This window comes from Alosa pseudoharengus, unplaced genomic scaffold (assembly GCF_046254945.1).
Source record: "Alosa pseudoharengus isolate Yale_2024_CS ecotype anadromous, Long Island Sound unplaced genomic scaffold, YU_APseudo_1.1 YU_APseudo_1.1_scf_19, whole genome shotgun sequence".
NCBI lineage: Eukaryota > Metazoa > Chordata > Actinopteri > Clupeiformes > Clupeidae > Alosa > Alosa pseudoharengus.
In genome coordinates this window covers 29,891,806-29,916,589 of record NW_027468657.1, presented here as the reverse complement: position 1 = coordinate 29,916,589, position 24,784 = coordinate 29,891,806, and the positions used below count along the sequence as shown (strand labels likewise).

At 41.1% G+C, this 24,784-nt stretch overlaps 6 protein-coding genes and 1 long non-coding RNA gene across 9 annotated transcripts; 2 read left to right on the top strand and 5 right to left on the bottom strand.

Annotated features, from left to right (window-relative positions):
* Positions 1-577: 577 nt before the first annotated feature.
* On the bottom strand, positions 578-2,998 carry LOC143133202 (selenoprotein H-like). The gene is made up of 5 exons (XM_076292968.1): positions 2,820-2,998; positions 1,869-1,998; positions 1,555-1,697; positions 1,282-1,399; positions 578-940 (listed from the first exon to the last, which is right to left on the bottom strand). Exons 1-4 carry the CDS (start codon positions 2,845-2,847, stop codon positions 1,293-1,295), a joined length of 408 nt encoding a protein of 135 aa, XP_076149083.1. The 5' UTR covers positions 2,848-2,998; the 3' UTR covers positions 578-940; positions 1,282-1,292.
* A 3,154-nt stretch (positions 2,999-6,152) lies between these two features.
* On the bottom strand, positions 6,153-9,097 carry LOC143132630 (selenoprotein H-like). Its single transcript, XM_076292284.1, has 5 exons — positions 8,766-9,097; positions 7,382-7,511; positions 7,068-7,210; positions 6,853-6,970; positions 6,153-6,385 (listed from the first exon to the last, which is right to left on the bottom strand). The coding sequence occupies exons 1-4, from the start codon at positions 8,791-8,793 to the stop codon at positions 6,864-6,866; spliced, it is 408 nt and encodes a 135-aa protein (XP_076148399.1). The 5' UTR covers positions 8,794-9,097; the 3' UTR covers positions 6,153-6,385; positions 6,853-6,863.
* A 632-nt stretch (positions 9,098-9,729) lies between these two features.
* LOC143132624 (uncharacterized) lies at positions 9,730-14,504 on the bottom strand. 2 transcript variants are annotated; one of them, XM_076292275.1, is made up of 5 exons: positions 13,913-14,504; positions 12,948-12,997; positions 11,857-12,585; positions 11,694-11,754; positions 9,730-11,263 (listed from the first exon to the last, which is right to left on the bottom strand). In XM_076292275.1, the coding sequence occupies exons 2-5, from the start codon at positions 12,978-12,980 to the stop codon at positions 9,861-9,863; spliced, it is 2,226 nt and encodes a 741-aa protein (XP_076148390.1). In that variant the 5' UTR covers positions 12,981-12,997; positions 13,913-14,504; the 3' UTR covers positions 9,730-9,860. The 2 variants fall into 2 exon arrangements, with proteins under 2 accessions (XP_076148390.1, XP_076148391.1); XM_076292276.1 differs by lacking the exon at positions 12,948-12,997.
* Positions 14,505-14,605: 101 nt separating this feature from the next.
* mif (macrophage migration inhibitory factor) lies at positions 14,606-15,941 on the bottom strand. The gene is made up of 3 exons (XM_076292285.1): positions 15,734-15,941; positions 15,347-15,519; positions 14,606-14,802 (listed from the first exon to the last, which is right to left on the bottom strand). The coding sequence occupies exons 1-3, from the start codon at positions 15,839-15,841 to the stop codon at positions 14,736-14,738; spliced, it is 348 nt and encodes a 115-aa protein (XP_076148400.1). The 5' UTR covers positions 15,842-15,941; the 3' UTR covers positions 14,606-14,735.
* Positions 15,942-16,202: 261 nt separating this feature from the next.
* LOC143132625 (uncharacterized) lies at positions 16,203-20,339 on the top strand. 2 transcript variants are annotated; one of them, XM_076292278.1, is made up of 4 exons: positions 16,203-17,415; positions 17,652-17,827; positions 18,038-18,149; positions 18,527-20,339. In XM_076292278.1, exons 1-4 carry the CDS (start codon positions 17,127-17,129, stop codon positions 19,519-19,521), a joined length of 1,572 nt encoding a protein of 523 aa, XP_076148393.1. In that variant the 5' UTR covers positions 16,203-17,126; the 3' UTR covers positions 19,522-20,339. The 2 variants fall into 2 exon arrangements, with proteins under 2 accessions (XP_076148393.1, XP_076148392.1); XM_076292277.1 differs by having other exon boundaries at positions 18,524-20,339.
* LOC143132632 (uncharacterized) lies at positions 17,767-22,101 on the bottom strand. Its single transcript, XR_012988345.1, has 3 exons — positions 22,012-22,101; positions 21,401-21,475; positions 17,767-17,854 (listed from the first exon to the last, which is right to left on the bottom strand). It is a non-coding gene; the product is annotated as an uncharacterized LOC143132632 (long non-coding RNA).
* Positions 20,597-23,632, top strand: LOC143132628 (uncharacterized). Its single transcript, XM_076292280.1, has 4 exons — positions 20,597-21,155; positions 21,405-21,514; positions 22,054-22,114; positions 22,396-23,632. The coding sequence occupies exons 1-4, from the start codon at positions 20,918-20,920 to the stop codon at positions 23,382-23,384; spliced, it is 1,398 nt and encodes a 465-aa protein (XP_076148395.1). The 5' UTR covers positions 20,597-20,917; the 3' UTR covers positions 23,385-23,632.
* Positions 23,633-24,784: the final 1,152 nt, after the last annotated feature.

Below are 24,784 nucleotides of genomic sequence, written 5' to 3'. Positions count from 1 at the left end.
GGTTTAAAAAGTAAAGTTGTTATACCAACTTAGTAATCACCATGTAGATATAAGCATAACTTGTGTCCACGTGATACAAAATATTTTCATCCTGTCAATCAGTAGCCTACTGTTGAATGAATATTCTGACAAGAGAAAGGAGAGCGAGAATGCTGAATGAGATGTAAACACTCACCTTATGATTAAAATCAGTTGATTGTATAGTATGAGTACCCCATGTGTCCCATGACAATACTGTTTCTTATCTCCTTTATTGACTCATTATATTTGCTCATCTTGTTTTGTCAACTTGAACTGTACTGTAGTATGTTACAAAAATGTTACATCACCACATTTTAATCAAGGCCTTACTACTAGTGTTTCTGGCCTGAATTCAACCTGGGAAAACTCATTTTTGGATCAGTAAGATGTGTTATATTCTGAGTCAAGTACATCCAACTTTTGTACAAATGCTCATTTAGGTGTTAGGTTACTGCATAATCTCACTTCTTGTACACTATAAACATTGAATAATGGGGTGCTATAGCTTTTGTGTACATACAGCGGACATTTAAAGAGATAAGGACCGGAATACTGATACATTTAAAGTGAACATTTTATTTAAGTTAAAACACCTTCAGTCACATGTTATACAGGAGGAATTCAGTACTGTTACAAACCTAATACGGAAGTTAAAAGAACTTAATGAGGAGTGTTCAACCCACTCATTATCAAGGAGAATAGTCAAGTCTATTCTCTTACAGAACAAAACTAAGCCAAAAACATTACCGCAGACAGCAGCAGTACAAACCAGTAAGGAGGAAATCAGATTGACGACCACATGTTAAATACTCATCAGTTCCGAACACTGCAGCAGGGTTATCAAGGGAGAGACTGGGAAGGCATCCTTTTGGTCATTCCCCATCATTACGCATGCAGGTGCTCTGAATCTGATTAGCAACTGCAAAGGACAGAAATCATTTGACAATTTGGTTTATAAAAACACTGAATAAACTAAATTGAAAAGGCCAGTAGTTACACATTCCTTTGGTTGTTGGTTTAACATGGTACAAGGTATACTGAAGACACCATGCCTGAGAATCTCAAATAAATTCAGTATGCCTGAACTGAAAGCTCCCAATACCACCACCCAGGGTGACAAGACACTTTATGATTAGGTTACCCCCAAATAGCAAACATTCCTATAACTTGAATGATGTCTGGCTACAATACACAGAAAAATAATGATGTTGTAAATAAGAAGTTCCCTTTTCAAAGTTAACAGTGAAAGCCAAGACAAACCTTATTGGTCTCTATTTACTGTCTCTTGCCTCCTTCAAGACAGACAGGACTTCTTCAGGGTCAGGGAACTTCAGTTTACGAGGAGGACCCTTCTTAATGCCAGTCCACAGACACGTTTCTGAGAACAGAGTGTGTGCAAAGTTGAGAGATACTGAGAGGAGACATTATCTATGCCACACTCATTGAAATAATACAGAGGACATAAAAATCGCTAATGTGCTGCACATTTCATCACAACACTGGCTCATATTGAGTCCTCCACTCCACACTTACCCTTGCCAGCATCCACCAGGGTGACCTCAAAACTGTTGCGACGAGGTTTACGGGGGTTCAGTTCCACACACAGATCTGGATGTGCAGCCTGAATTGCCGACTTCACTGCGTCAGCATTCCGACCGTACACTCGTCAGCTTTTACTAGAAGAGAGTCTCAATCTCACCCAATATTCTGTGCATCACATAAAAAGCAATCCAAAACAACATGGACATAATAAACATACAGCGACGTTTGGAGAGAGCAATAAGCAAATGGAACACATGTAAACGTCCTCGGCGGCAGTGATGTTCACATCCAGATTCCCAGCTTACCAGTGTTCAATGACAATTTTTTGGCCTTCTTCTTTAATCTCCACATCTTCAGGCTTTTCTTTCTTGTTGTCCAAAGAAGGTGCATCTTCTTTTAGATCATGATCCTCTGCCTTTCGCTTAGAACCACGACCTGAACATCAACATGGTAAACACAGTGATAACCACATACATCAGGTCTGAAGGAAACTCATTGTTGCCTGTGAAATCCCTGATTGAGGCGGTGGTAGTGTTGTGGTAAAGGAGCTGCACTAGCGTGCAGTAACCTGAAAAGTTGTGGGTTCAATTCCCAGCTTCCACTGTTGTGCCCTTTGAGCAAGGCACTTAACCCCAAATTGCTCCAGGGATAGTGTAAAGCCTTGTAATATAGTTGACATATGTAAGTCACTTTGGATAACAGTGTCAGCTAAATAAATTATATATATACAGTTTACATGTATTGTAGCACCGCCCCCTCCTCCCCTTTCTTGGGACTTCTTATTCTCATCATTATCTCGACACTTTGTGTATATTTGATACCTCGAGAAAATAATGCATTAATAAGAAGACAGCTAGTAAGCTCTACTGGTGGTGGGGCTGTTGGGAGCTTATGTTGTGGTGGAATGTGTTGACCATTTTGGCACGGGAGACTATGCTATTATTTTGACGAAATTACTAGTGGTAAAACTAATTGGGCTGTTGTGGGCAAATTAAGTGTTCTTAGACAAAGTTCATATCCAGATAATAACATATAGCCTATAACACGAGATCATGAGGAAATAGGGTCGAAATCTAAATGTAGGCTATTTTACATGATTGCAGTTTAGGGTTTCCATGACCTGGGCCTACACCACAGATATAGATAGTTATGTCACCGCATTGTTGCGTTCAAAAACATCATGCGTGCACATAATTGAAGTGGGCAAAGAATCAGATACTTTGAACATAGAGAGTGAGATATTTAAGGGCACTTACCTGTTTTAGAATTAGGTCTAGCCGCCATTAGGCCTACCGCAAGGCAACAGATTATTTTCGTGTAGCTCAATTGGCAACGCACAGCCAAAAGAAAAGAAACCACCGCTAGTATGTTCGAAGTTGACGGCGTGAGTGACTGACGCTGTTAAAGGGGTTTTTCGCGCGCTTAACATAAAAATACATAGAATGTCTATGGTCCTCGTGATTGCTTGCATAATTTCACATTGGACGCAAACGCCATCTACCAATCTGGAGTATAATTGTTTTCCAATAAACCCAACTGTCTCACCTCAACCAAAGCCCTGCAGGTTCTGAATCCTCCTCAGGAGCCCTGCTGTTAAATTAAAATTTTCTCAGATTTTCCTAAATAGTTGAAGCAAATGATAGTCAGTATAATTTTCATCATCAAGTCATCAACCCTTAAAGTATAATTCGAATTTTATTGAACAAACCTCCCAATGATAACAGTATTTTTCAAAATACTGTTCATTTGATCATTTGCTTGATGATGCTCCAAAGGCTCTCAATAGGGTTGAGGTCAGGGGAAGATCGGGGCCACACCATGAGTTTCTGTCCTTTTATGCCTATAGCAGTCAATGACCCAGAGGCATTCTTTGCAGCATGAGATGGTCCATTGTCATGCATAAAGATGATTTTGCTACAGAAGGCACAGTTCTTCTTTTTGTACCACGGAAGAAAGTGGTCAGTCAGACACTCTACGTACTCTGCCTAGGTAATTTTCACACCGTCAGAGACCCTAAAAGGGGCCTACCAGCTCTAGCCCCATGATTCCGGCCCAAAACATGACCCCGCCACCTCCTTGCTGACGTCTCAGCCTTGTTGGGACATGGTGGCCATTCACCAACCATCCATTACTCAATCCATCTGGACCATCTAGGGTTTCACGGCACTTATCCGTAAACAAAACTGTTTGAAAATTAGTCTTCATGCCCACTGCATTCGTTTCTGCCTGTGAGCAATGTTTAGGGGTGGCTGAATAGGTTTATGCACACTGGCAAACTTCTTGAGCATCCTACACTTTGAGGTTCGCGGGACTCCAGAGGCGCCAGCGGCTTCAAATACCTGTTTGCTGCTTTATAATGGCATTCTAGCAGCTGCTCTCTTAATCCTATGAATTTGTCTGGCAAGAAACCTTCCTTATTATGCCTTTGTCTGCACAAACCCGCCTGTGCTCTGAATCAGCGACAAATTTCTTCACAGTACGATGATCACGCGTAAGTTTTTGGAAAATATCCAATGTTTTCATACCTTGTCCAAGGTAGTGCACAATATCACGCTTTTCAGCAGAGATATCCTTTTTCTTTCTCATATTGCTTGAAACCTGTGGCATGCTGCTTAATAATGTGGAGATACTTCTTATGTAGTTTTCCTTTGATTGGGCTGGCAAACTAATTATCACAGGTGTTTGAGATTGATTTCAATGATCCAAAGAGCCCTGAGACACAATACCATCCATGAGTTTAATTGAAAAACAAAAAAATATTTATGACACTTAAATCCAATTTGCATAATAATTTGAAACAATTAGAGGGATGCTGGGCGACTGGATAGGCTGGTAAGGAAAGCTGGCTCTGTTGTGGGAGCTGAACTGGAGTGCTCCACTTCAATATCAGACAGAAGGACCGTGAACAAACTGATCAACTGAAAGCTGCTTCACCATGTTTAGTTCTAACAGCAGGTTTTACGATCAGGTTTTTCTCCCAAGACCTAAGAGGTCTAGAAGGTGTGTACTGCTGAAGCATGTCTGATAGGTATTTAGGTCTTAAGAATTGGAGTAATGTGGTCAGTTCTTTTAGTTTTGGTGAAAACTATAGCTGCTGCATTTTGTATCACCTGAAGCTGTTTGATAGTGTTTTTAAGGTGGCCTGTAACAAGCCCATTGCAGTTATCAACCCTGCTGGAGATAAATGCACGAGTTTTTATATATTACGTTTTGACATCAGTCTAAATTCCAAATGGAAATCTTTGTTATTTAAAGTAGTCATTAATTTCAAGAATGAATTGCAATCATTGCAAATGTATTTTCCTTATAATAAATTGTATGATTTAATGAAAGGGGGTGGGATTAAACAAGTGTAAACTTCTTCCCAATCCTTTTCAAATATCTTGCTTGGTGCTTTCTGTATGTCCTTAACTTTCTTGAATTATAATGGAGCAATGTCATCCATAATATTTGTTCATTTTTGAATTAAAATGATCCAATACATCTTCTACAGAGTCTGACAGCTGACGTCTGTGAAAGTGCTTACTCAAAGAGAGCACTTGTCTGATCATTTATGATTCTCCTTTTTACCATCATAGATCTGTTCTGAGTGTGTGGGGACAGACACATCAAAGAACACACAGAAATGATCGGATATAATACGGACCTATAATATGGCCAGGTCTCTAACAGTTGTAGAGACATTCATCACGTTTTCATGCAGCGGTTTCAAATCAGTTTATTGGGAATAAACCAAATATGCATGTGTCCTGTAAACTCCTTATTCTGATTGAAATAAACCGAAAAAGGCCATATTCGGTTTACTAATAAACCGTTTGCACACCCTAGCATAGCCTGTTTTAAATGGAATATTGGGTCATGAAAACACCTTAAACAGAATATGCTCCCAGAAGGAAGAGTGTTGTAGGCCTGCGCATGCTCAATTCGCACAGAATTAGGATAAAATGAACCAATTGTCTCTCACGCACTTTCCTTATCATGGCGAAACAATGGGCACACTTTTGGAAAGACGAGGAGACAATTTTATGTCTTGCATAAGTCAGTCAAATATTTACGTCATGATGTTGGGAGTCTATTTGTAGGCTGCGTCGCTGACTTATTCGGAATAATGTTGATTGCTATGTGAACAGGAATGTGCTCAAAACGTGACATTCTACTTGCTTGTAAACAGGTTAAACGGAATATTGACATAAACGGAATTTGGGCAATAAACTGATTCAAAACCATTTATTCCCGGCATGAAAACGTAGTGATAAGAGACCCTTATGATAACAAGATGGAGGGTATGGCCAAGAGACTGTGTTGGCCCCTGTACATGCTGTCTTAGGAAGAAAGTATTGAGTAGTGCAATTATTTCATTGACATAATTGTTTTCAGGATTATCCACATGCAAGTTTAGATCCCCTGATATAATAAGACAGTCAAACTCTATGTAAATAATTGACAGCAGTTCACCTACAGTAGCTCTTCAAGAAAGACTTTAGCTGAATGTTTTGGAGGCCTGTAAATAGTCAGTAATAAAATCTGAAGAGAATACACAAGTATTCAGATGATGAAAGTCACCAAATGATGAATGATTGCACTGAAAAGGCATTTTGAAAATGGTTTATTCTCTTCTCTTACTGAACAAAACTAAGCCAAAAACATTACCGCAGACAGCGACAGTACAAACCAGTGAGCAGAAAATCAGATTGACGACCACATGTTAAATACTCATCAGTTCCAAACACTGCAGCAGGGTTATCAAGGGAGAGACTGGGAAGGCATCCTTTTGGTCATTCCCCATCATTACGCATGCAGGTGCTCAGAATCTGATTAGTAACTGCAAAGGACAGAAATCATTCAACAATTTGGTTTATAAAAACACTGAATAAACTACATTGAAAAAGGCCAGTAGTTAGATATTCCTTTGGCTGTTGGTTTAACATGGCACAATATATACTGAACAGACAAAGACGGCATTTTTGGCCAACTGATTCTCTGTGTGCTTGAGAATCTCAAATAAATTCAGTATGCCTGAACTGAAAGCTCCCAATACCACCACTCAGGGTGAAAGTTAACAGTGAAAGCCTAGACGGGCAGTGGTAGTGTAGTGGTTAAGGAGCTGGGCTAGCGTGCAGTAGCCTGAAAGTTGTTGGTTCAATTCCCGGTTTCCACCGTTGTGCCCTTGAGTAAGGCACTTAACCCTAAATTGCTCGGTGGACAATGTGATCCCTTGTTATGTAGCCGACATATGAAAGTTACTTTGGTCAAAAAGTGTCTGCTAAATGTAATGTAATGTAGACAAACCTCATTGGTCTCTATTTACTGTCTCGTGCCTCCTTCAAGACAGACACGACTTCTTCAGGGTCAGGGAACCTCAGTTTAGCAGGAGGACCCTTCTTAATGCCAGTCCACAGACACGTCTCTGAGAACAGAGTGTGTGCAAAGTTGAGAGATACTGAGAGAGCTGATGTTTCATCACAACTGATTGACTCATTTTGAGTCCTCCACTGTACACTTACCCTTGCCAGCATCCACCAGGGTGACCTCAAAACTGTGGTGACGAGGTTTCTGGGGGTTCAGTTCCACACACAGATCTGGATGTGCTGCCTGAATTGCTGACTTCACTGCGTCAGCATGCCGACGGTACACTCGTCAGCTTTTACTAGAAGAGAGTCTCAATCTCACCCAATATTCTGTGCATCACATAAAGAGCAATCCAAAACAACATGGACATAATAAACATACAGCGACGTTTGGAGAGAGCAATAAGCAAATGGAACACATGTAAACGTCCTCGGCGGCAGTGATGTTCCCATCCAGATTCCCAGCTTACCAGTGTTCAATAACAATTTTTTGGCCTTCTTCTTTAATCTCCACATCTTCAGGCTTTTCTTTCTTGTTGTCCAAAGAAGGTGCATCTTCTTTTAGATCATGATCCTCTGCCTTTCGCTTAGAACCACGACCTGAACATCAACATGGTAAACAGTGATAACCACATACTGAAGGAAACTCATTGTTGCCTGTGAAATCCCTGATTGGGGCGGTGGTAGTGTTGTGGGGAAGGACACTACGAAACGTAATGTACTCAATTTTACCTTAAATTACCCCTGAAAACACACCAAACCACGTAATTTAAAATAACTGGTCCTTAATTTGTTAAACAGGCCCTTTATTTTTAACTGAAATGCCATTTTAAGGTGTGACCCATTAATCTATTTAAGGTGTCAAGTCAGAGGTTCCCTTTATTTGTTGCGATTAAGGAGGTAATTAAGGACAATTTAAGTTTATTTTAAGGTGTTAATTCAGGGATTTCTTGATTAAGGGGGGAAATTAAGCAGAAATTGAAAAAGTAAGGGGTATAGGCTTTTCTCTTTAATCATCTTTAATTTCTGCACATTTCTACTTCTCCTTGTAACGACATATATAAGTCACTTTGGATAAAAGTCTCTGTGATATATATATATATATATATATAGGCCTATGTATATGAGGGGTATGTAATTGTATGTGGAATCAAAATAAATAATTTCAAAGTTGGTTCACTCGTAGTAGGCTCAATGAGTTTGACCTCATGTCTGTCAATTATGCTACTGGAGCGATTTAATGAAGTTTCTAATCAAGATTAAAAATTCTTTAACACTGGTTTATTTTGGAAGCCCGAAGATACCATTAGTTTACATCCAGTAACAGTCTGTTTACATTAGTAGCACCGCCCCCTCCCCTTTCTTGAGACTTCTTATTCTCCTCTTATTTTCACCATTATCTCGACACTATATTCTCCCTCCCTAATGATATATTTGATACCTCGAGAAAATAATGCATTAATAAGAAGACAGCTAGTAAGCTCTACTGGTGGTGGGGCTATTGGGAGCTTATGTTGTGGTGGAATGTGTTGACCATTTTGGCACGGGAGACTCCGCTATTATTTTGACGAAATTAGTGGTACAACTAATTGGGCTGTTGTGGGAAAATGTTCTTAGACAAAGTTCATATCCAGATAATAACATATAGCCTTTAACTCGAGATCATGAGGAAATGGGGTTTAAATGATGGCAGTTTAGGGGTTCCATGACCTGGGCCTACTTTACAAGATTAGCACCACAGGTATATTTCCGTATTGTGGCGTTAAAAAACCATCATGCGTGCACAACTCTGAATTGAAATGGTCAAAGAATGAGATACTTTGAACATAGAGTGCGATATTTAAGGGAGCTTACCTGTTTTAGAATTCGGTCTAGCCGCCATGGCCGCTCAGCAAGATTATTTTTGTGTAGCTTGGCTCAGGCAACGCACAGCCACATGAGTTGACGGTGTGCGTGAGTGATGCTGTTTAAGGGATTTCTTCGCGCGCCTAACATAAAAATACATAGAATATCTATGGTACTCATGATTGCTTGCATAATTTCACATTGGACGCAAACGCCATCTACCAATCTGGAGTATAACCGTTTTCCAATAAAACCCAACTGTCTAACCTCAACCAAAACCCTGCAGGTTCTGACTCCTCCACAGGAGCCCTGCTGTTAAGGTGAAAGCATGGACTTCTCAGGGGTATTCCACGGTAGAAGTGGTCTAGAAACAAATGTGTGTAAATTAACTCTGAGTATTGGTTTCCACTTACTCTGAATTAGTTAATTTGCAACGGTTTGTCACTAAACCATGTACTTGGAATACCCCTAAATCCCCAGGGTGCAAAGTTCAAAGTGTTAGAATCTTTGGTTAACATCAAAACCTTGGGCCCAAACCTTGTTGACACTTGCAGCTTTGCAAACGAAAGGTGCACCATTAGCAATATGTTTGAGGCAGAGGGGTGGACATAATATACAAAAAGATTCACCATGAAAACATAAACTAAAACTGCACTAAAACCATTTTAAGAGACCGTGTTCGCCTAGTTACCATCGGTGAGACTTGTCAAGAAATGTGGTGCATCTTGTTACTGTGTGCACATGCAAAAGCAGGGAATATCTCTGTAAGATTCTAACTTGTTAACACAGCAGGAGTGAATATTTCAGTCACACATACAAAGCCCTAGAGACCAATTAATTCCTAGAAATATATATATTTATTTATACATTTATTAAAATAATGTCAAACTGAAAAACTTAATCATTTCCATCAATTCTACAACTTTCACACACATACTCTGTCCCCACACTAATAACAACACCGTCTCCATCACACCATACAAAACATTTAATAGAGACACCATCTTGAAATAATCACTGTCTATCCACACATCATACTGAGCAACCAACAAAGTGAGTGGTCAGAACCTTTAAAACATTGCCTATTTAATTTGACCTGTTTTTTTATTGTTTTTTTAGATGAATCTGTTTGTGCCTTGTCAACCCTCCTTTTGCAGCAAAGGTCTTGTCACAATGAGAGCAGGAATAAGGCTTCAGCCCCGAGTGACAAGTGACATGCTTGACCAGATGACCACGGCGGCTGAAGGCCATTCCACACTGCAGGCAAACATGTGGCTTTTCTCCAGTGTGGTAGGCTAGATGATACTTCAGATTGGAGTTGTATCTAAACCTTTTGCCACACTGACTACACTGGTACGGCCTCTCTTTTGTATGTGACTGCAGATGGATTTTCAGGTGACATTCATACACAAACCCCTTCCCACAATGAGAACATATGTACTTTTTGTTGGGAGAGATATATTCCCAATGTTTTTTCAGATATGGTAAGGTGGGAAAAGTCTTTGCACAGTGTTTACATTCAAAGACTTTTCCCTTAGAGTGAGGTTCATTTTTCACTTCGAAGCTTTGGTCACTAGGATCACATACTTTCACTTTGGCCGTGTATATCCGTCCACTGCTTTTCTTGGTGAACTCTTTTCTGCTCTTGGTCAAAGTACCTGGACTAATTATGAAGTGTCCTGATCTGTAAACCCTATTATCAAAATTGTGAACTTTTTTACCTTTTCCAATGTTTCTACTCTTGCCTTGAGGACTATCAGCACAGGTTTTCTTGCTAGTGTTGGCTTCACTGGCACAGACATTTATGTTATGATCCTTTTTAGCTTTTCTTTTGGCTCTAGCTGATACAGTGTTTCCAGTGCTTCTAGTAGTGTAGCCTCTCCGACTTTGCACAACATTCGTCTCATTGGTTTTGGTGCTGATGCTGTTAGTTCTATTAGCTTTATTGCTTCTGGTGATAACTCTGTTTGGCTCCTCCTCCTTAGCAGATGGAGAGTTCAGATTCACCTTATCAAATTCATCACCCATCATTACAGTTATTTGAGCTTCTGTTTGAGTGCTGCTATTTGTGGTCATTTTGACCCCTGTCTCCACAGAATGTGTGCCGTTTATGCTTGGATCAGCACTTGGTCCTTCACCTCCTTCACCATCTTCACCTCCTTCAGCATCTTCTCCATCTTCTTCATCTCTTCCCATCCCCTCAGGTTTAAAGTCCAGCTCATCTTTGATGCAAAACTTACCAGTCAGAGGATCCAGAAGGACCCATCCTCTGTCTGGTAGACCTTCCATTTTAGTTAGAGCTACCTTGGCCTTAGCTAGGTATTCTTCACTGATTTCAGTTTGGGGGTCGAAGGTCGCAAGAGAGGAGTAACTTGTGTTGCATTTTATTCCCTCCCTTAACTTACTGTCTGCACCCACAGAGCAGTGTTGAGCAGTGGACTCATTTAGTGAAGTGGGAAGCTTCATCTCCAGTAAATTCGTCACACTTGTGGTATCACAGCAATCCGCTGCACACAAACAATAAAAGCTTATCACAAAGGTATTTATGTCTATTGGCTGGATACTCCTTATTGATAGTCTAAACAAAGCTCTAATACGTATACTACATTTACTCTAATACAAGATGGATCTTCAATGTTTTTACTGCCAATGAAACTGTGAAACATCTACAATTCTACTTCAATATATAGTTTGTCTTAATCTCTCCTAACAGTCCTATAGCTGTCTGTTCCGCGTGTACTCTGAACAAAGAAAACATTGTACAGTCCTAGCATTGTAAAAGGCAAACACACATAATGGGCTCAGACCAAGCCATAAGTGATTTCAGCCAATTGACTGTTGAGGTCAAATATCAATATCCTTTTACCAGAATCGCAGACTCTGCCTTTAACTCTTCGAAATACTGTATCTCCCCTAATTAACAACCCACTCACTTACCATTACATGAATAGTCATGATCCTCAAGGAGATACACCTGGTGTCCAGCTCCCCCTCGGGACTGTAGAGGATTCAAGGAAAGAAGAATGCATGTGATATTACATATACGATATGTCAACAGTTATTACATAGTTACTGTGTCATAGTAGCAATATTAACCCACCTCAGAGACGTCACGAGAATCAGTTCCTTCAACTTGTACAGGATCCTCCAGTTTGAGAACCACGTTGTCAACACTGGTGGTCATCTTCTTATTCATTATGACACCACAATCCTCCATTTCACTTTTCACTCTCACCCTTTTACGCTTTCTTCTTACTTTTTGTCCCTCTTTCTCTGTTTGGTTTTCTTTTCCAGCATTCCCACCATTGTCTGTGAATTCGACCTCCCCTTCAACCCTCACGTCACTTTGGACAGTCTCACTTCCTGTGTCTCGTACTGCTCCAGCTCCTCCAGTCTCAGCATCCCTCTCTGCATTTCCCACTTCATTTACTTGGATGATTTCTAGATCGTCCTCCGTGTTTCCCTCGTTCCCTGCAAACTCTTCTATGAGCTCAGGCTCATTTGTGCTTAGTTGTGTTTCTGTCTCTCTGTTATGTTGCTCGTCCTCTGTTACAGTTTCCCTGTGAAATGTCTCTTCATCAGCTTCCTCTGTCTCCTCATCTCCTTCTCCCAGATGTCCAACCTTCTTTAGTTTCTCCTGTAATCCATGGATCTCCTGCTCATTCTGTTTTAATTTCTCCAAAAAGTCTTTTTGCACTAGCCGTAAAATCTGTATGACAGTGGTATCGAGGAGTGTTGCCATGATATCTTGAAGTTCACAGCGGAATGACATCGTAACATCTGGCATCGTTCCTGTTGCTATCGCACAATCTGTCAAATGGCCAGGTCCCTGTCCAGTAAATATAAACAAGTTAGTAAAGATCAACACACCTTATAAATACACACAAATCAGGATAAGTAGTCCAACAGCATCTATCAATTATACAGGTATGTTGCATATTGCAAATACCTTTATCTAATATTGATTCCATTACCCTACTTTCTATTAACTAACAAATGCAACCAAATATAATTTGAAAATGTTATTGAAATCCTCTATACACCAGTGCTGCACACAAATACAACGACCCATCATAGGGCTGTACAATTAACTGAATTAACTGTGATTATGACTTTCAACAATTATGAAAACAACATAATTACAATATTATTATTTTGCTACATTCAGTTTCATAACAATGCTGCCCTTACCTCTTGAGTTGTCCATACATTATATTTCTGCATAGTAGGCCTATGTTTTTCTGTTGGATTATATTTAAAATTCAATTTAAAAATCTAAAGTTTTGAAAGTGGATGAGCTCAAAAATCACAGAGTAATCGTGTTTAATAATCGTGATCTCAATATTGAACAAAATAATCATGATAATGATTTTTGCCACGATCGAGCAGCCCTAACCGAAGATGATCTTTCAGTGCAACATACACTTTGACTTTATACCATAGGCTACAACAAAACTGATAAAACTTTCCTTATGGTATTTTCATCTTTTCTACAACACGTAGTAATTTAATTCTGATACCTTTCACATACAAATCCAAAGTGATTTTTCTTTTCTTGTTTATTTGCCACTATTCAACCGTGACATGTGGACCCTTGACATGTGGACTCAAATCTGCTATAGGGTCCCAATAATTCTGATGCTTAAATACACATGGCATATTGAAAACAGATATAGAACCTCCGCGCTAATCCGAAATATTGTCCATGCCATACAGCAAAAACAGACTATTCAAGAGTGTGAACATCTATGTAGACTTAAATGTAGGCTACAAACAAGAAAATTATGGAACATCTATCAAGAACCCTCTCAAGACCATGTTATATGTAAAAGCTCCTATTAAAATGAGATTCCGATGACAAAGATTGTATAGTGTGGCGCTCTAAAAACGTTGGTTAACTTGTTACAAAGAAGTGCGTCAAACCCAAAATGTTAGGCGAGTTTGCGTGTGTGAACCATTTCCGGGGAAAATGACACATGTCAGATGTTTAACGCTATAAAAATAGGCCTACTCGAGCTAATATAACGTCAGAACAAAGGTTGACATGATTATTTGTTTCTATTTACTAATTAAGTGTTTAAGTTTACTGATTGGTCGAAGAACAGAAATAGTGTAGGTGCGGGTACGTCAGGCTACATTAACAGTGACAGCCTTACCGTGTGGCTAGTTTCCTGTTCCATGATTCTGCCATTAGTTGTGTTGCAACGGTCGACGTAGGCTAGTCGTTATAAAAGTGATTCAAATAAAATAAAAAAGATTATGGTGTGCAACCAAACACAAACATAGCATTCTAGCAGTTAACAAAGTGGTCTGTGGTAGCGTTAAAACAGTAAGTTTGCGCTTTACCGCCGCCAACTGGACAGGAATAGCCTACGACGCTCAAGCGTCTCTGAAATAAATTCATATATGGTAGTGATTCAATTTTACCTGACTTAGTGAAAGGCAGGACTGCATCTTTTTGTAGCAACAGCTAATTCTTCCTTCAACATGTGCAATTCACACACAAAAAGCTAGCGATGTTCATTTAACAATCATCATATTAATTTGTGGACTATGTGCACAAACGTGCACAACACAGGAATGATATCTGTAGTTTTAAACCTTGTTGTGCTACTTGGCTAAATAAAAGGCCTATTTCTTGTCTCCAGCTCTTTCTGGAGAAAGTCATACCAATGTAGACAGCGGTTTAGATATTAGTGGAAATTATTTATCTTGCTGTGTCATCATGAGTAGCCAACAAGGTCTAGTTCACATCACAACCGTGATCAAACATAAATCAGTTCATCAGAGTGAAGTCTTTTTCATTTTCAAAGCAAGTGCCTTCATCTACTACATTTTACAAAAAGAAATCATTTTGACTCATCATACTTTATTATCATATTCAAGTCTACATAAGTGCTGTGTTGTCATTGTGATATCACCGATAATCTATTGCATAACATTTTTGCTTTTAGTCTCATTAAGATGCAGCTTTTTATCTCAGCCAAAGGTGGAGTTGTTCCAAGCAACATTTTCTGCAGCCATATCAGTAAAGTTGATGTAGATCCTGTAAAATAAATGATGATAAAGTGCATCAAACGTCTCGCATAGTCTACCTTTGCCATAACTGATGCAACTGTGCAAAATACCATCATTACGAAGATTTTTTGACCCATGAAACCTAAAATCTAGGTATTCCTTGAGATGCTTCAATTTCAGAAAGAAACCATAAAAGCATCACTAGCTTCAGAAAAGTGACAACACAACAGTTGTAATCTGAGTCCTCCCTCACCTCCAAGATATGAATTGGCAAAGTGGAGGTCCTAATCCCACTTGACTAATGTGTGTGAAACATTGTGTAATTTAACCAATCATCTGCGCAGTGGACAAGGAAACTATTTGCTATCTTATACTTTGCCTGTCTTCTTCTCTAAACCGTACATCTGTTGGAATGTGTGCATCACTTGTAGGCCTAAGCACATATTTGTCATGGCCTTTTTAGATTATGTTCAAAACAGGTTTGGTTACATTTACATCACATTAGTTTCTAGGTATGACTTATCATTTTCATGAACAAGGGTTTTGAAACCCTCCATCTGCCTGTAGCCTACCTGTCAGGCGAGATGCCCAGGTGTTTATTGAGCAGGCCGCACAATAATTTGGAATATTGCTTGTTTTGAGCTCCTCCGATTTTCCCGATGCTGACTAAGGAGCAGAGCGCACAAGGATCTGGCTTTCCACCGAACATCATCATCTGATCCCCGTTAATGTGTACAGCGATATACTGTGAATGAGCACAAACACACAAACAACAATGAAAAGTCGGTTATAAAGACCGCATGAAAGTTAGCGTATTAGCCTATCATGATGAACCAATCATCTCTGTGACCCATCCCAGTTTCTGTAACGCCAACGTGACTGGAGGGATTGGGTTTATGGAGACAGGCCTTCAGCATCTCTACAGACTCTTGTGCGTAATGCATAATCTCAAATCTCACCTGTGCAGGTTTCCCCATCAATTTGGCCAATTCGTCTGTAGCCTCAACCATAAGAGCGGCAGGAATCGCACTTTTAGCCACATTGGTGTTCACCAGGAACATCGGCATGATTGCACTGTTGAAACGACTCACAAACAAACTACCGGAATGTGTTATGGTTACAATGCACGGATACACCGCGAGTGACGGTGGTGATCACGGGAACAAACCAAAGGACCAATAGACGTCCTTCTTCGGCTTTTCATACAGGGACTAGACTAGGCTGATATAAACCGACTGCGCCACCATTCGCCTAGGCTGTCACACTTCTTTTCCCGCTGACACTATGAGGGACTATTCATCATCATCCATTCAATATTCATCTATATTATGGGCTATTTGCAGCTTTATGGAACATATTTAAGGATATAAAATAAAATTATATATAAAAAAGAATTAGGCCTAGGCCTAACCATATCTGAATATTAGCCTACATAGTCTATATGCGTATGGATTTATTTAACTTTTTTTCGATCAATCTGGTCGTAAGGAATATTTAAAAACTAGCCTACCTCAGAAAATAACACAACAAAGTTGCCAAACGTGCCAGAATTTTCTATCCTTGGGATTTTTATACTGTAGGCATTTTCTCAAATAATTACGGTAACATTTACGCATGCCCACTAGTCAACATCCGGAAGCGAGATTGTTGCGGAGAACGATAAGTGCCTAGAATGAGAAATCCTGAAAAAGGCGAATATATATCGTAGGTTTTGAGGTATTCTCAATTTCGTGCAACATTACTGCTTTTTGTTGATATCTGCCATCTCGGAGAACACGACCAGGCTATTTAGACATCCCACGATAGACAAAACGGACAACCACTTGAGCTTCAAGGGTCTTGAGATCTTGAGGCTCCAACCAACGTCCGCCTGAACAGCTGTTGTCTAAGCTGCCCTCTTTATTCAGCGTTTGTTTGAGAATTTGTATTTAGCATTCATGAAATACTTTGAAATACCATAGATTACGATCTACGTACACTTAGTGAGCGTAGCGATCTTTCAAGCATGGTGTATGGATGTGTGTTTAACTTCGACTAGATTTGTTTATCGAACTAGCGATAATGTCCTCTTGTTAGCCTTTGAGTAACGGTGATTTTAGAACATCGTTAATGTAAACTTATTGTCATGGATTAGGCAAATACTACTTACGCAGAGGCTCGTACTCGGCGACAGTTTAGACTGATAAGGTGTATTTATGATAAGTAGACGAATCGAGGACCAGAATTCGTAGCTACAATTAGCTCCACGACAACATAGGCTATTGTATTCATACACCGCATAATTTCATAACTCTCTAGACGCTTTGCAGAGGAGCACTTCTGTTCAAATCTGTCAGATATCACAACAGGAGAATGGCAGACTCTCTGAAGACCTTCCAGGTGCATCTCACAGCGGTCATGGACAGTTTAGTCCGTGCGTCGGTGTGTGAGATCACCAAACTCTTCCAGGACACCGTCAACGACTATTTAGTGGAAATATCTTTGAATAGAAAAGAGAATGAAGCCTTGAAACTCAGACTGAGACTGACCGAGAATAAGCTAAGGAATGAGCGCAAGTATGGTCTCAGTTGGGCGAGCCGCCGGGCTGGCCTTATGGCTTCGGATGATGGTGGGCGAAAGAAGCGTAAAGCGGACATGGCCAGTAAGCGCAAGTTTTATTTTGCATATTAATGATTTTATTGTTGAAACTATTTAATCAATTTTCAAAGTACTCTAGGCTTTATTATAATGATTTCTTCAGAAATGTTACTCTTACTGCACAGGAAACTGTTCATAAGTCATAAAATTGTAGGAGAGCTTATTCAGTCTTTCTTTTTATTCTCTTTCGCTCGTTCTCCTGATCTCCTCACCACTCCTGCATTTTCTCCCCTCCCCCAGGAGGAAAGGCAGGGAAGGAGTGGAGTGGTAGAGCGTGGGAGGAGGGGGTTGGAGAAGCGAGGGAGGAGGGTAGGGACGTGTACCTCGTTCATCTGCCTGAAGGAGAAGAGGAGGAGAGGGAGGAGAGAAGACGTGCCTCTGGGGAGGGAAAGGAGCCAGCCAACATCAAAGAGGAGGTGAGGAGCCAATCAGGAGGCTAGAAACTAGAGTGTGAGGGAGGGAGGGAGAGAGAGGAGGAGGAGGAGAACCAAGTGAGAGGGGGAGATAGAACGGCTTAGATGCATCACTCCAAGCCCACATAAATCACATTTATATCGTCCAAATAGTTTTGATGTCAGTTATCAGTCAATTCTCATTCTGTTTGACTCCTTGTTTGTCTGTGCTAGTCTTCTGAGCGGGAGTCTGGTTACAGACCGGACTCTCTTCGGCTGATCCAAGAAGCTCTACAGATGGAGCCTAACGAGCCAAAATCTTCTGGCCCTCACAGTCATACAAATGGTGAGATATGATTACAGTAGGGACGAATGCTGAAAGAATGAGATGCCAAGTAACAAATGTCCAGAAGAAAGACACAGCACCTCAGACACACATTCAAAGTCACTCTTGTCTGTCCAACCTCAGCTAAATCTGTTAATTTATGTCTATAATTCAAAATTACCATTAGTTTTTTGTGGCAACATGGGTTGATTCATGTTATTGGAACTAATGAATAACAATTATAAGGCCAATGAGAATCGCTGGTATTTTTGTCATCTGATAAATTCAGTGTCAGATGACCTCTAAGAATATGTTTTAATGTAGAACATGTGCATTGCTTATGTCCACTTTAATACTATTTTCAGCTGTGAAATCTCCTGTCGTTCTCTCCATAGTAGATCTGGACCCAGCCAGCGGCTCTGTTGGATTGGCTTCCGATAATCGCAGCCCCTCTGGCCTGTCCGGTGCCCAGGAAGACTGGAAAGGAGAACCGGCTTGTGCTGATGGAGCTGAGGAGGGTGGGGCCAGCGTGGACGAGCTAAGTGGCCTCGAGACGGCCTTACGGGCAGAGCGGGAGAGGGAGAAGGCTAGGTCGGGGCTCAACAGCCCAACTCAGTTAGACATGACCGACACCAGGGGTGACATGGAGTATGTGATGAGCCCCAAGTACATCGGCCTGGATGGACTCTGCAGCTCCCAGCAGCAGCCCGCCTCCCCACACAGAGCAGCAGGTCCAGCCACCACAGGCTGGACCAAGAGAACCCGAGAGGCAGTCAGCAGCTCGCCACCTCTCTTAGAGCAGGGAGAAGGACTACAACTCCCATCAGCCACTGGGAGCCTGGAAGAGGAGTCTGGTGGCGAGGGCGGGGACTTCCTGCATTTTTGCACACACTGTGGTGGCGGCTTCAACTCCACTGAGGACCTGGAGGACCACGCGTGCCCCGTTGGCGGCGACGAGGAGCAGCCATTCCAGTGTGCCACCTGCGGCCGTGCCTTCAGCCAAGCGTGGGCCTTGAAGAACCACGAGTGCGTGCCCAGCGGCGAGAGGCCCCACCGATGTGAACTGTGCGGCAAGCGCTTCATGCACTCGCGCTCTCTGGAGCGCCATCAGCTGGTGCACACGGGCGAGAGGCCGCACCGGTGCCCGCAGTGCGGCCGCAGCTTCAGTCGCCTGGGCAACCTGGAGCGTCACCAGCGCATCCACACAGGCGAGCGGCCGTATGAGTGCGGCGCCTGCGGAAAGCGGTTCAGCCGCGTGGAGTACCTCAAGAGGCACCAGCACATCCACAGCAGCGACCGTGCCGAGGGCCAGGGCCTGCAGTGCCAGCAGTGTGGCAAGACCTGCAGTGACCCGGAACAACTCAAACAGCACCAGTGTTTCTACAACATATAATGCAGCATAACAAACAGGCACAGACACAATCTGCTCGCCAAAAAAAAAAAAACTAAATACAAAAAATGTTGGACATAATGGCAGCCTAATGACCTCAGACATTTCAAAGACCATCTGTACTCTGAAATGGTATTCATACACAGAAAAGGACACAGACTCTCAAGCAATTCAAAGGCAACCAGTGCTGTAAAGTTCAGTTTATTAACCAATAATAGTTAAGGACCTGCATCACTTTAAGACCATAGCATACAGAAGTCAAGTGGTTACACGACTGTTGTTTCTTGTATGTAACATACAATTGCTTTAAATCTGTACACTCCATGTAGTAGTACATGTTTCTGACATGCCATAGCATCTTCAGCTTCTGTCGAGAGAGGCAAAAAACTGAAAGAGATTTTTTTTCCCCCTTTGAAATTATGAATTTATCGGTCTTGTACAAACCATTAGAATGTGTTGGACTTTAACTTGTGTTTTGTGTTCTATTCAAAAACACCCTAAGACCCTGTTTGAAAAAAAAAATAAGGTTTTGAAAATTACTTTTCTTGTAAGAGGCTCTGCATTTTAAGCATACTTTCACAAGAAGTTACTGATAATGTTCATTCTTTTTCCTGGATAAAGGCCTTTTCTTGGTATAAATGGATGCTTTATTCATACCCTATCAATGTCATCTCTCTTTTATCTCTTCTAGTAGGCCATAGAGCCTTATGGAGTGACTACAACTTTCTCTTTTTGTACAAGTTTACATAATGTACTTTGTGTCAATAATAAATGAACACACATTAATAAAGAATGCTACTCTTTTGTGTGGATTTTCAACACTTGTGATGTCAAGCTCAGTAAGTTGTCCAAAAGTTAAGAAATATGCTCTGTCTAATTTTTTTCATATTCTATGAGTCCATGTTCAGACACTTGAGGTGATTAAAGTATGTTAATAAGAAATAGTAACGCTTTAGGGTACTGCTAATGTTGGTACACAAAACTTGCATAAGCCTGTCACCAAACCTTACGCTACATGTAATATTCAATTCAATGTTGCTGTATTAGCATAACTGTAGCCTACAGTGTTGCCAAAGCACAAAACAAAAAAATGTACAGTATCAATTAGAACATTGAGGGAAACAAGGAGACAAGACTACAGTGCAACACCAAATTATGTTTTTATATATATTTCTTGTCATTATCTGTCATAGTTTTATCATCACCTATCTATTTTTCTTTTGTTTATAATCTAGAGTCTGAAAAAGGTCAACGCGAATTACACCGGAAGTCATCGTGATCGTGATGTCAACAAGGTTGAACAAACTGTCGAGTTTTTTGTAGCGATTCTCTTGGTGCTCAAATACGTAGGCCTACGCAGGGCATCCATTAACAAACAAACAGCTCATTTGGCACAAACATGAACGAAGACCTTCGTGTTTTTCAGACGCAGTTTGCATCTATAATGGAGATTCTTTTGAGTGCAGCCATGGCTGAAACAGCTAAACTCTACGAGTCCTGTGTTATGGAGCTCCGCGCTGAGATCAGTCGGGTCCAGGCAGAGAACAACACACTGAAATGTCGCATAATCCAAACACTGGAGGGTGCGGTAGACAACTCAGTGCACAGCGAAGAATGGATCTCAGAAAACTGTCACAGTAAGATTTGAAAAGTCATGTTGCTACTGTTACGCTGTAATAGCAGCGACGTTCAGAGATCTTGTTACATTGTATCAGCCTACAAGAGACGACGGGTCTCAAAAAGCAGCTTATGTTTTAAGATAGATTGCTCGAATATTTTTGTTCAATTTGAATGTTCTGACACAGTAGACGTCCGAGTACGCTACGTAACTGGATCGATATATAACATTGATTTATCATTCCTCGTTTGCCATTTCACTTACCCAGTTGTAGGAAGAAGACCACCGTCAAAGACAACAGAGTCTAGGCTCGCTGAAATTATCATCACACAGGAGCACCTGGAGGGCAAGGAGGGAGTCCCTCTCATTAAAGAGGAGGTGAGGGTGAAAATGATAGGCTGGCTATTATATCACGATTGATTAACCTGCAAATAATACATGGTTCCTGTAGTTCATAGCACCAGGTCAGTCAGTTGTCAGGGAACACTGAAGAGTTCAGATGCAAACCCCTCTAAATCCGTCTGATAACTTTTCTTTTAAATAAGCATGTTTTATCAGGCTCCTATATGTTTTTGCCTATAAATCGATATTTCAGACCAGGAAGAGAGTTGAATTTAGCGGGTTTTCTAGTAAAATTAGTTGATTAAGGTATACCATGTATGGAGAGCATTCACTCACCATCGTTATCTCATTTTCAAGAGATGACTTTTAGAGGCTTTTGCATCTGAACTCTTGGTATAGACCTTTCTTGTATGTTACTGGATAAAGACATCCTTTGTAATGAAAGCCAAAAAGTACTTTGTTTTTCCTTAATGTGTAACATTACATAATATGCCTTTGACTGGATCTGATGTGTAACATTACGTAATATTTACCTGGAACTGAGAACTGCTCTGGCTATGTGGTCCTGTTTTTAGGCTACAGACTCCAAGGAACTCGAAGGAATTTCTCAGACTTCACCTGAGGTACACACAGAGAGTGAGTATGTACACACATTACAGACACGTGCTAGCAACACCCACGAGTGTCCTACACCCACCTCCCTGGTTGCAAGTTCATGTCTGATCTGGGACTGTGTTGTTGAGACAACGCAGGTTATGCTTGTACGCACGCACACAGACGCGCACACACACACACACACACCCTTAGCAATAAATGAGCACCCAGCACGTTGACAATTATTGAAAAAAAGAGTAATTATTTCCTACATTGTGTTAATTTATATCACAGGATACTATTCTCTCTGCTTCTCTCCATAGCTCAAATACAGTTAACAGCTGAACAAAATGGGGCGTGTAGACCTCCACCAAGTCCCACTGGCGCAGAGTGCAAGATGGAGATCAAAGTGGAATCATCTCCCCAGCCTGTCAGTATGGAAATGAGGACTGTGACGCTGGAGCAAAGCAGCGCTAGTGCAGCGGCTCTCCAAAAAGTCTCCCATAAAGCACATGTGTCAACAGACCCGTCTGACCATGCTCACCCTTCATACCGGCAGCACAGTGTCAGCCGTGGCCAACCTCAGGCTGCATGCATGGCCCCTGTCTCTCCCACTGGCAACAAACTCACCGTGGATATTTCAACATGCCAGTTTGACCATCAGAGTGAGGAGCAGAGTAATTATAACACAAGCTTGCCTTTACCCAACAGACCAGCGTGCACACCTCCTACCTTTAATGGAAGTGCTACCAGGACATTACAGAAGACAATGCCAGTGCGGCATCTTCCCATGAGCTCTTTCCCTGGTGGCGGCCAACACCGCTGTGTGAACTGTGGTAAGACATTTCACAGCCAGCAAGGTCTCTGTGGACACCAGCAAGTGCACCAGGGTGAGAAGAGACACCAGTGTTCTCAGTGTGGCAAGAGCTTCCTGTATCAGTCCCGCCTAGCACATCACCTGAAGAGTCACAGCGGAAAGGATGGCTACAGCTGCAGCTTCTGCCACCGCAAGTTTATCTCCAAAGCGAACTTAAACCTCCACCTCGTCTCACACTCTAAAGAGCATCCTTTCGAGTGCAGTGTCTGTGGTTTGACTTTTGGGAACCGTGCCGTGTTCCACGCGCATCTGAAGACCCATTCTGGGGAACCACGCTACACTTGCGCCCACTGCGGTAAGAAGTTTTTGGACCTTGGGAATTTTTCCCGGCACAAGCGCATCCACACCGGTGAGAGGCCATACAGTTGTGAAGTGTGTGGAAAGTCCTTTATCCAGTCGGCTCATCTGAAGAAGCACATCCTCATACACAGATGAGGTTAAATAAACTCACAGCTCAGACTGATAAACTGAGGCTCGCACTTCTAAGATCATCTCACAAATACATACATACACTGACATCATCAGCAAAATTTTTCTAAATAACACTAGTAATTTTGATTATGAAATATACAGTACAATTGATTCAGAACTGATTCTATTTTGCATAACTGTGTTTTTTTCTTTCTACATTGATATTTGGAGTTGGGACACTTGAATGGCAAAATAAACTAAAGAGAAACTGACATTTTGTGGCATGCTGGTATAGTGACATTTAGTTAAAAAATGCTGAATTAAAAGGTGCCGAATAATCTAAATGTATCTGTAATATTAACACTTATGTTGAGCTATGTCATGAAAATAGGCTAAGTCCCTTAAACTGCAACTGCAATTTTAACTCTGGGCATGGCCCCAAAAGTGCACTTACAAAGGGGGCAAATACACAAGTGGAAAAGTGGCTGAGATTCCTGATAAAGGTCTTTAGTGCTAATGTAAATGTAAAAAAAATGATGACTGAGTTTAATGATGACTGAGTTTAATGTTTCTTCCTGTGCATCTGGTACGAGGTGAACATCCATCAACATTACTATTACAGGATTATATGATGGCCATTTTCAAAAACAAACATTTCCACTCAGACTCTTAACTCGGTCACAAAAGGTCAACTGACATTCCAACAACTCCTGAGAAAGCTTCTTTGTTAAAAAAAAAAACGGAGCCTTTAACCTCTGCATGGAGGTGTGACCTTTAAAAACTTGAAGGAGAGAGGTAATGCCCAATCCACAGATGTGAGCAGGTCTATTTGACTTGAGTCTGTGTGTACTAGAGGTGTGACTTTGGAGGATGTAGATAAGGCACACTTTCACAAAGAATCCCACACTCACCCTCACATAACTGACCTAAGAGGAATGAGATTGAAGACTACCTGAGCTCAATACAGTTTATCATACAAAATCCAGCATTTCGTAGTGTAGAAATTATACATTTAAAGTTATTTAAAATGTATTCTTTTAAAGTCTTCTTTAGCTAACTCAGCATAGGTCGGTAGGCTAAAACTGTTCTCATCCGCGTTTTAATGATCTCATCTGATTTACAACTATATAAATGAAAAAGTCCCCAAAAGACACATAGAGACATACTGTAGCCGCTGGGATTGTTTGTTCTTAGGCATGAGCTACACCAGGCGCGTAACTGAAGCGTTCCGTTCGCGTAGCGTCTGCCGCAACAATTAGCTTCCATTATAATCAATGGAAGTAGCTACACCAGTCAGTGGGGCGTACGTTCGAAAAAAATAGACCATTCATCTAAAATGGATTTTACGCGTCGCGAACGGAACGCTTTAGTTACGCGCCTGGTGTAGCTCATACCTTACTCTACATAACCAAGTCATAACACCT

Excerpts from the sequence above, each read along its gene's own strand:
- LOC143132624 (XM_076292275.1), bottom strand. The coding sequence starts at position 12,980 with ATGCAGAAATATAATGTATGGACAACTCAAGAG. Across the intron at positions 12,586-12,947 it reads ATGTATGGACAACTCAAGAG|GGACCTGGCCATTTGACAGA; the intron begins GTAAGGGCAGCA and ends TTTACTGGACAG. Across the intron at positions 11,264-11,693 it reads TCATGACTATTCATGTAATG|CGGATTGCTGTGATACCACA; the intron begins GTAAGTGAGTGG and ends GTTTGTGTGCAG.
- mif (XM_076292285.1), bottom strand. The coding sequence starts at position 15,841 with ATGCCGATGTTCCTGGTGAACACCAATGTGGCTAAAAGTGCGATTCCT. Across the intron at positions 15,520-15,733 it reads TGATGGGGAAACCTGCACAG|TATATCGCTGTACACATTAA; the intron begins GTGAGATTTGAG and ends GCTCATTCACAG. Across the intron at positions 14,803-15,346 it reads CTGGGCATCTCGCCTGACAG|GATCTACATCAACTTTACTG; the intron begins GTAGGCTACAGG and ends TTTATTTTACAG.
- LOC143132625 (XM_076292277.1), top strand. The coding sequence starts at position 17,127 with ATGGCAGACTCTCTGAAGACCTTCCAGGTGCATCTCACAGCGGTCATG. Across the intron at positions 17,416-17,651 it reads GCGTAAAGCGGACATGGCCA|GAGGAAAGGCAGGGAAGGAG; the intron begins GTAAGCGCAAGT and ends CCCCTCCCCCAG. Across the intron at positions 18,150-18,523 it reads CCCTCACAGTCATACAAATG|TAGATCTGGACCCAGCCAGC; the intron begins GTGAGATATGAT and ends TTCTCTCCATAG.
- LOC143132628 (XM_076292280.1), top strand. The coding sequence starts at position 20,918 with ATGAACGAAGACCTTCGTGTTTTTCAGACGCAGTTTGCATCTATAATG. Across the intron at positions 21,515-22,053 it reads TCCCTCTCATTAAAGAGGAG|GCTACAGACTCCAAGGAACT; the intron begins GTGAGGGTGAAA and ends TCCTGTTTTTAG. Across the intron at positions 22,115-22,395 it reads ACCTGAGGTACACACAGAGA|CTCAAATACAGTTAACAGCT; the intron begins GTGAGTATGTAC and ends TTCTCTCCATAG.